Source organism: Mastomys coucha, unplaced genomic scaffold (genome assembly GCF_008632895.1).
Source record: "Mastomys coucha isolate ucsf_1 unplaced genomic scaffold, UCSF_Mcou_1 pScaffold23, whole genome shotgun sequence".
In the NCBI taxonomy this organism is placed as follows: domain Eukaryota; kingdom Metazoa; phylum Chordata; class Mammalia; order Rodentia; family Muridae; genus Mastomys; species Mastomys coucha.
In genome coordinates this window covers 71,916,186-71,926,202 of record NW_022196906.1, presented here as the reverse complement: position 1 = coordinate 71,926,202, position 10,017 = coordinate 71,916,186, and the positions used below count along the sequence as shown (strand labels likewise).

The 10,017-nt window shown below is 38.1% G+C and overlaps 1 protein-coding gene across 22 annotated transcripts in view; it reads left to right on the top strand.

Annotated features, from left to right (window-relative positions):
* The window catches only part of Mlip (muscular LMNA interacting protein), a 286,366-nt gene that overhangs the window by 152,337 nt on the left and 124,012 nt on the right, over positions 1 to 10,017 (top strand). For 5 of the 22 annotated variants that reach the window (XM_031345598.1, XM_031345597.1, XM_031345596.1 and 2 more), the window contains one exon: positions 3,926 to 5,467. The exons of 13 other annotated variants lie outside the window; for them this stretch is intronic. In XM_031345598.1, coding sequence (XP_031201458.1) covers positions 3,926 to 5,467 — 1,542 coding nt within the window. The remainder of the gene's footprint in view (positions 1 to 3,925; positions 5,468 to 10,017) is intronic. 4 more of the 22 variants (XM_031345600.1, XM_031345599.1, XM_031345594.1 and 1 more) reach the window with 1 other exon arrangement.

The window sequence follows — 10,017 nt, the reverse complement described above, 5'->3', positions numbered from 1 at the left end:
AAAAAAAAAAAGTGGTGGGCTAAGTGTTGGAGGAGAATAATACATTCTGTTTAGTGTTAATACATTGGAACAGTTACAGCGAGGAAATGGAGAGAAGCCATAGTTTTAAAACAAACACATACACAAACACAGCCAAAGCATATAAAGTCCAGCCGAGATGTAAAATCAAGCCATGGTGCCCTGTCATCCCCAAATGTTGCTTGAGAAAGAGATTCACTCCGCAGTCGTGCAAATAGTTTGCATTTTCACCTGGTGCTGTTGTACAGGACATGGTAGTAAATCAAAGGTAGTGCTATCATCTGATGGGGGCGGCAGTTTTTCTCTCAGAGCAATGTTGGGTAGATAACAGGCAGGAATGTGATGTCAGTTAGTGGGATTAAGAATGAACACTTCTCCAGAGCATTGGTTAGAGACGAAGCCTGCTAGAATGTTAACAATAGTCACAAAAATACTAAGAGTGAGGAAAGTATTGTCTAAACCTAAAATAGAAACTAAGAAAGGGGATGAGACCGGACAGCAAGGGAAGAGCCGAGTAATGAAGGGAAGCCCATTGGTTCACGGATGAGGCCTCGAGCAAAGATTGATTAGCTTCTAAGAGTTCAATTCAGTGTTGAGTTATACAAGTTAAAGCTAGAGTTAGGTATATCAGAGCATATCACTTCCTTGATTCAGATAAGAAAGGTTGAAAACCATCTTGATAGCATTATGTACATGCTTTAGAAAGAAGAGGACCAACCAGTAGGTAGAAGGCTACCTTTCTATGATAAAATGATTAGTGCATTAGGACAATGGGGTGTTTTTCTACAAAGGCTGTTGGGGGAGGGGTGTAGTTGTAGAGGACCAGCATCTGGCAATGTCTATATGTCAGAAAACAAAACAATCACTTCAGTGTTGACGTAGATACTCTCATGTCTCTTTAACACATTAGAAAAAAAATGCGTGTGTAAAGCCACAGTTCCATAGTTAACTTTAAATTTACTAAAATGACTTGCAAGGTAGCTCTCTAATAGCATGGCCATTTAAAGAACTTAGGGCCTCAGTGATACAGGACACAGTGATTGAGTTCAACTATCTCATGAGATGAGCACACTGAAAAGATTTCCTCTCGGTAATAGCTCTGACATTGCCACTCAGCATTGCGGACTGCCTTTTGAGAAGAGTGTCTTGAGAATGAGTTTGAAGAAAGCCTGTGGTCAAGGGCTCAAGGAAATGAGCTTTCTGGGAGATAATACCAGTGACCACTACAAAAATGTTCAAATGGTGTAGGAGAAAGAAGGAAGTGGTTGAGAACATAGCATAGTTACCAATGGGGAATGATGAGAGGGAATACTTAGTATATTTCAATTAAGAAGTTTTCCATTGTTGGTACAGGCAGTCAGAGGTAAAATGAAGGGCTCATTCCAGGTTACTGACTAAGCATTTGATGAATATCCCTCCTTTCTCCATGAAATTATTAATTTATACCTTTGTTTTTTTAAAGAAAAAGAATAAAAGTAATATAAAATCAGGAATGTGCATTTTTTAAAAAATTAGAGATGATTCTCTTTTATATGGAAAGTGCAAATTACGTTGTTACACTTAATTAGTGTTGTGTAAATTAGAATAGTATTAGTGTAAATTAGAATAACATTATGGTACATTTGGAAATTACTAATGAATTCATTCTAAATATAATAATAATAGCCAACTAGAAAATATAAATAAATTTATATGTAGATCAATATAAACTAGTAAATATTATTAGACACTAGTTTTAGAAATTTCTGAATATGTAGTTCTTAAGTTGTGTGACAAAATTCTGAATTATTATTAGAAAAAATATTATGTAGTGGAGTAGGAACTAGGGAAATAGAAGCCTTCATCTTTAAAAAGTTCAGGAAGGCCTTTTGCTTTTATTAACACCTAAAAATTATGAAACTATGTTACTAACACTGGTAATTCGGTAAACAATCAAGAGAAATTGATAGTTCGTTGACTATATTGAAGCTCTTAAAAAAAAGCCTTACTAGAAAGATAGCTGGATTCTGGCAGCAGTCGGTATTAATTTACAAAGCATCTCTAGCAAATTCTAAGAGGTTTTCTAAACAGGGTAGAGTTTGCAGAAGTATCCTGCATGCTTGAAATGTCCCCACTTTTCTTGTGAGGAGAAATCAGTCATGGAGAAAAGTGGAGAAAATATTTAATGGTTAAAATACACACACATGTACACTAGCATGCAGTGTGTGTGTGTGTGTGTGTGTGTGTGCATGCTTGTGTGTGTGTGCACATGCACACACACATATACACACACACAACTTGAAAACTAGGAATACTGAAAGAGAGATTTTTTTAAAAAAACATTAAATGTGACTTCAACTACAAATTATTGCAAAACTCCAATTAAAATGCTGTCATCTTTGATAACAGAAGCCTCTGTTGCCCAGTCTGTGATGTTTGCATTTAAGCATCCTCAGCCATGGGAAACAACTCCATAACACCAGCTAAGCGGCGCTGCTTCCAAGACAAACTGTGTGGGTGTGATGGGGTGGGCGTTCTCAGGTACATCCAATCAGTTCTGTTTTGTTTTCCACTTTCACTGAGGTTTTGATATTCTGGACTCTGTCAATGATTTAAAATATCACTTATATGGTAAAATTACTTGTTGATCTTCATACTTATGAAAGAAATATTTGGGGCATGTTTGCACAGAGGCTAAGAAGCTCAGGATGGAATGTTTGATTTTTGTTAGATTTATGTGTTTTTAGGACTCAAGACTACATGTCATGATGGTCATCACAGTGGGTTTCTTAGAAATTTAATCCCCATGATTTGAAACAAAATTCTAAAATATGCTTCTATCTACTGATAAACTTTTACTAATTTAATTTATAGACATCTTTGGATATTTGCTTTATACATACATACATATATACATATATATTCATTAATATTTTGGGTGACTCATTTCTCAAATTCACTAGTCATGCATATTTTATTTTATAGATTGGTAAAATCAAACTAATAATTTTAAAGTCTCCATTTGAAATCTTTGGCATGATTTCAGCATTTGCCTTAAATTCTGGACTACTTAAGTGATACAAGAATACACGTACAAGCTATCTTTACCTTAGCTATCCCAAATATTCTTAAGTAAAATTATATTTTAAAAAATTCCTCCTTTTTTGATGTGAGATTGGCAGTTGTGAATAGTTTCAACTAGATTATAAAGTGTTCTGCTCCTCTGTACTTTTCCTAGGAAAGGGAGCCCTTTGCTTACAGAAGAAAGCACACCATTGGCTAAGTGTTCATTAAGTTATTGTTACATGTTCATTCTGGCAAATACTTGGGGAAAATAAGCTAAAGTGCCCCTTCTACTTTGAACTTGGTGTTCACTCTCTCAATTTACCTTTTTTGTGTTGGTGTTAGGAGCTTTAGTCTTTGAATTTTGGGCACCTTTTCAGGTTCACAATATGCATTCATACATATTCCAAGTTCTTAGAGTTTTACGCAACTGAGATATATAAACTTGTAGGATTCTAGTCATCATAAAGCTGTGGTTTAATTTCTTTCAATGATAGAAAGTCTGTTTCATTTTCCAAAATGATGGCAACCTCAATCTTTTTAGATTACACATTTCCAAATTAGGACAACTATTTAAAATATTGTGAATGAATTATTTTTGCAATAGAATTACGAAGACAACTTTTGTATTGATTTTGTTTCAGGGAATAAATGGGCTATAGAATGTAATGCTTAACAGTTTAGGTCTTATTTAAAATTCAAAGCCATGTCTCATTAGTAAGCATAAACCCCATTATTAATGGAGGCTTAAAATGCCACATTTCTTATAAAACTAGTAGAAACTGTTTGCATAAGCACACTGAAAAGAACACCTTGATAATTTCATAAGTAATGTCCTATTTAAATCTATCTTTCTTTCCTCTAGCTAACTTCTCACACTACCTCTGAGCAGCTTGCTCATAAACCACCTGCTTTCTCCTTTGTTTCTCCAACTAATCAGAAAACGCCACCTGTCCCAGCTAACGTCAGCGGAGCCGCTGTGCTAGAGGAGTTTCACACTCGCAGGCTGGATGTCGCTGGGGCCTCTGAGGAAGAAACGACTACGTATTTTCACACTACTGCTCACAATTCCCCCCTTTCTTCATGGAAGGGCGCTTCGACACTAGTATTTTCTTCTTCTGCTCAACTGCCAGGTTCTAGTTTATGTGGCTCAAATGTCGCTGATCACACACGTGGGCTGGCACCGGAAGCACAGAAGAAAATGTCGACTTCGAGCGTCCTTAATCCCAGGGAAGATGTGAGAACCTCTACTTCGTCTGCCTCTGGTGCTTCTCTGACATCACCCTCAGCTTCCTACATACCAGTACGCATTGTCATGCACTCACTGTCCCCAAGTCCCAAACCACTTACCTCCTCTTCCCATGGCTCTTTGTCTACTGTCTGTAGCCAAATGTCATCCAGTGGAAATCTTTCAAAGTCAGGGCTGAGGTCCCCAGTCCCCTCTCGGCTTTCTCTCCTCACTGCTATCCTCAAGTCAAACCCTTCTCACCAAAGGCCTTTATCTCCTGCATCCTGCCCGACCTTCTCCCTTAATTCCCTGGCTTCTTCCACTCTTACACTTGATCAAAAAGTAAAGCAAACTCCACCCACACCTAAGAAATCTCTCTCGAGTTGCTCCTTGACAGCTGGGTCTACAGAGCAAGAACACCAGGCTTCTGCAGAGAGCCACCAATCCTGCCACCTCCCTTTCTTTTCCAAGACCACCACACTTTCTCAGGCCCACCCCCTCTCTCCACCAGCACTGGCCAGTAGCAGTTATGCTTCTATGGATATAGAGAAAATACTAGGAAGCACTCCGGGGAGCAGTACAACCTCACCCCAATCACAGACTGATACGTTCAGTCTTGTTGATGCCCCTTCGGTCACACCAGGTTTGTCCCCTCTTTCTTCTTCGAAGGGCAGAAAGGATGGTGACCTCAAGGCTCCAGAAAAGAACAGGAATAAGGTAGAACACCCTTCTACCTTATTATCTTCTACACCACTTGATGAGAGTTTGGCCCTTTCCCCTTCAGGGAAATGTTTCCACCCTTCCCCAGCCCTCTCAGACCTGATAGACAGGTCCAAAAGAGCCTGCTCCCAGCAATACCCAGGTCAGCTGCCAAGCCCTTCAGCTCTTCCTACTCCAGTCTCCAGGGCTGGCTCCGCTTCTTATCCCCATTTGGGGAGCTCCATTCTCCCTCCCGAGAGTTCATTCACTCAGGCACTTCAGTCTAGTCCTTCAGCATTGCGCCAGAGCTGTGGAAGTGCTCCATGTCCTTCAAGAACTGGTATGCCTGAAAGTACAGCATCCAACCACAGCTCACGTGTTCCAACTCCATCACTTCCTCTCTCTCTAACAAGAACCAAGGAGCTGCTCTCACCTTGTACCCTGTCCATGTCAACAGGCTCTGAAAATAAGACGCCCAAGGTATTTTTTTTTTTTTGGCTTGTTGCATGCTTATTTTGAAATATAGGGAAAAAGTTAATTATTACATTCATCCTATGACTATGACTTTAGAGACACACACACATAGACACACACACAGACACACACACACAGACAACACAGACACAGACACAGACACACATACACACACACACACACACACACACACACACACACATTTAAATTTTTTTCTGGGCATGGGTTGCAACTTTGGTCCCAATTAAAAACAGATAGCATTTTACTGTGTGCTGCATTTCTAATAACAATAAGAAGAGTCTCATTATCTATAAAAACATGTTGTACTGATAGGATTAGTTAGTAGGTTAGTATTATGCATATAACATAGGTCTTGGCTTATAATATACACAACACCAATTTGAAGATTTTTCTATTACCTTTGTCTTTGTTATTTATAATGATCACCTTTCTTTCCCTCCTGCAAGGCTGATTTTTTTCATTGGTCCCCTGCTTCAAGCTATATCAAATTGGCTTTTACTCTACACATAAGTCAAAATGGAATAGGAATTTTCTTTATGTGTAAAAATATTTAATTTACGATGAGCACTGAATATTTAACATCGTTCAACACAAAGAGAATGAACAAACAGCATAAAGGAACAGAAATAAGAAAAAGTAATGCTGGCTTTTAAATGCTCTGTTGAACAAGAGCGTGGAACAGCATCTATTTAATATGAGAATGGAAACGTTTGAGGAGAGAGTCCATAATGCAGCCCTGCTGGAGCAGACAGTCCTACGGTAGGGCATGGCAGCTTTCCCTGTATCCTCAAAGGACTCAGGAATGGATCCCATTGCCCTCAGAATTTGATAGTTGTTAAGTGAGTGAAATAAAACAGTGGAAGTGCTAGCGTTAGCTGTCCATGGGACTTCAGATTCAATATATTTAAATAATACAGTTTCTAGGCTTTGCAGCATCGCACAAAGTGAGCTCAGTTCTGTTATTACCAGATGATAAATGTAAGGTTACGGAAGCAGAGCAGCTCACATGATGTTATTGGTATTGCAATACATTTCAACTGAAAAAGTAGGCATTAGAAACAGCATGCCTGCCACTGATGTGATGGTTTTAAAGAGAACTAAGAAGTAATTATCTTGAAAAAAAAACTTACTAACATTTGATTATAGATGCATGATGTGGTGTGTCATCTACTAATCATTTTCTGAATTTGTTGACTTGGTTTTTTTTTTTTGTTTTGTTTTTTAATTTAAGATAGGTTCTCCCTGTGTAGACCAGGGTGGCTGTGAACTGGAAACCCCTGCTTTAGCCTCCCCAGGGCATTGCCAAGGAGAATCATTCTTTAATGCTTTTTTGATGTCTTGATGTTCTGGCTGGGTTTTTAACTACTGTGATAAAATACCATGACCCAAAGCAATTCAAGGAGGACAGGGTTATTTCACCTTGCAGTTTACAGTTCACCATGGAGGGATATTGGGACAGGAAGGTGGGTAGGCACTCTGGCAGAGACCAAGGAGGAGTGCTGCTTACTGGCTTGTTCCCCTTGGATGCTCAGCTTGGGTTTTATACATTCTAAGATCCCCCCTTTCCAGAGATGGTGCCACTCAGAGTGGGTGAGCCCTACCACATCAATCATGAATAAAATAAAATGCCCCACATCTAATGTGATGGAGACATTTTCTCAGTTGAGATTTCCTCTTCCCAGATGGCCCTAGCTTGTGTTGAGTTGACAGAAACTAGCCAGTCTTCTTGGCATCTGCTTGAGTTACTCATTACCCTTTGTGAAAAGTAATTTCACCAGAGAAGCTTGTTCAAAAGGGTTCTATTTGGGCTCCTGTGTGCTTTGTTCACATTGCTTCCTATCATGGATATAGTCACTGTTTGATGAGGATGAGCCTGAAAAGCTTTTGATAAATTAAAGGCCTGTATGTCAAAGTATGTCAAAAACCTATTTTTCCTTGGTTTTCTCAGTTCTGAAGAATTTTCAGCACTAGCTTTCTTTGTTTGGTTTTCCTGATTTCTAGTTAAGGAAACTGTAGCTTATAGCTGTGTTTGTTGAAATTGGTGACCATGAAAATAAGAAGAACTATTTGCCTATCCATCAAAATATTGCCCTACTCTTTTTTTTCCAAAATGTTTTAACATACAAATTCAACATTTATTCCAAGAAGATGTTCCTGAGACATCATCTTCTCATCTTTAGTTTTTATTTTCTTCTTCTTATTGCATTTCTATAGTTTAAAATTAGAAAAACCAACACACATTTTATTACAAACTACCCTTCTTGGGAGTTATGTCTTGAGTGCAGAAATGTATTCAAATTGACACAATCAGAGATGAACTGCATCCCAATTTTGTTTTTGTTTTGTTTAAATTGGTGCAATTATTCCACAGAAGGCAAAGACAAAATAAACAAAAGCTCTGAGATATCAAAGAATTTATTTTCTTTTGAGTTGTTTCTTGCCTCAGTCCTTCCAGGGTGGTGCAAAATAATCAAAGTATTCCAAGTGCTCTTTTGAAGTAAAAATAAGTAAATAAGAAAATTAGCAAATCAAAATAAATAAATAAATGTTCAGATTTATTTAAGCTTTATGCACCAGATAGATAGGTGGTCCTCAAATACAGGTACTCAGCAAATTGAAACAGTAATGCCTAAAAGAAATCAGTTCAAAATCTGGGCTCTGCCTGTTAACCTTTGATATTAGAATGGATTGGAATGGCTAGTGTATGCTGAGTAAATTCAGATAAGAAAGCATGTTTGAAGCTCCTTTGTCATTGCTCAACTTGTATTGCATTAATATGGTATAATTGACATGCTAATTTTAGGTATTGCTTTAAAATATTCTGGTTTGTGTTCATGGCCCTGGACAGGATGGACATCTCCCTGAGTATTCTCTGGCCAACTTCTGTATTGTTTGAGACAGAAAACATTTCCCCTTAGGAAAATGGGGGTACAACATTCATCCAAGGTTGTTTTTGGGTTCCAAATATAATTGATTATCATTTTTAAAAGTGTTTATTTTTTTCCCCTCCTAGTGTGCTGCCATGGTATTTCACATAGAATTGGAGAGGCTATTATATCATCATCTCATATAATCTAGTACTCACTGAAAATGGTTTCAGATTTCTTCCAAATGAGTGCTTCCAGTGGTCTGGCTTAAAGCTATTTGGACTCAGTTTGTTTACAGGATCAGTTAGACCGTTTACTGCTTCATGAGGCTTTATAGCCAGGGTGCTATTTATTAAACTCTCATTCCTTCAAGGCATCAAAACATTTCCAATTTTGTTACACTGGGAACTTGGTGCAGCAGGCAGGATGTGGCTCTCCCCATTTTGTAGAGCCAAGTATGACTTTAGAAAGGAGTGATAAGAAATATGGGCTAAAAAATTAATCTGGGTCACTCATTCAATAAGCACATACTGCCATTCTATATATCCTTTGCTAAGAAAAGTTAAAAAAAAAAGAAGCAAAGGAAGCTTACATTCTGTGATGGAAGAGAATTCATTTCCCACATTTAACATCGATTACCTTCTTAGAGGGTGGAGAATAGTATGGAGAAGAATATAGCCAAATGAAGTCACTACAGAGAGGGTCTGTGTCAGATCTCTGTTCGATTGCTGGAATAGGTTTCTTTGAGAAGTTATCATGCAAAGAGATGTGTGATGAAGAAAACCCCTGAGGCTAACGAGTTCTTGATTGACAGGTAGAGGGAACAGTCTAGGAGCAGGTGCTGAAGCATGTAATGAGCAAGAAAATGCTGAAGGTGTCAGAGGAAGAAGGGCTGGATGCCACATTCTATGCTGAAGTTCCTGATTTACTTTGAGGAAGACAGGGAGCTCATGTTTTGTTTTGTTTTAATTGAAATTTTAAATTTTGTTTCGGAAGAATTTCATACAAAAACAGTATTTACATTCTTTTCACATTTCTCTTCCCTACTATGACTCTCCTTATGTTCCCTCAGTCCCTCTTAAATTAATGATATCTTATTAAGTATCTATCTATCTATCTATCTATCTATCTATCTATCTATCTATCTATCTATCTATCTACGGGTTTAGGGCTGACTATTGGGTTAAATACATACCAGAGGATGTATTCCTGAAAAAAACCGACTGTCTCTCTCTCAGTAACCAGTAACCACTGATTGGCTGTAGCTCTTTATCTAGAGGTGTAACCTTCTGATAATTTTCCCAATCCATGTTGTCATGCTGACTAGTATTTAGGCAACCACATTGATGATATTTCATGAGAATGACTTTCCTGCCATGTCAAGAAGATACTGTTAAACAGTGGGCATCCTCATCCTCTGGCTCTTTCAATCTTTCCACCCCTTCTTCTGCAATGTTCCTTGAGCCTTAAGATATAGGAGTTATATTGCAGATGTAACAACTGGGGTTGAGCCCCCCATGGTCACTTGTGGTCTGCATTTTGACTAGTTGTAGATCTTAATAGCTTCCACTTGCTTCACAAACAATTTCTTTGATGAGTGGTGAGAGCTACACTTCTCTTTAGGTATAATAAAACATAGAATATATGTAGAAATTATATTTGTTTAAG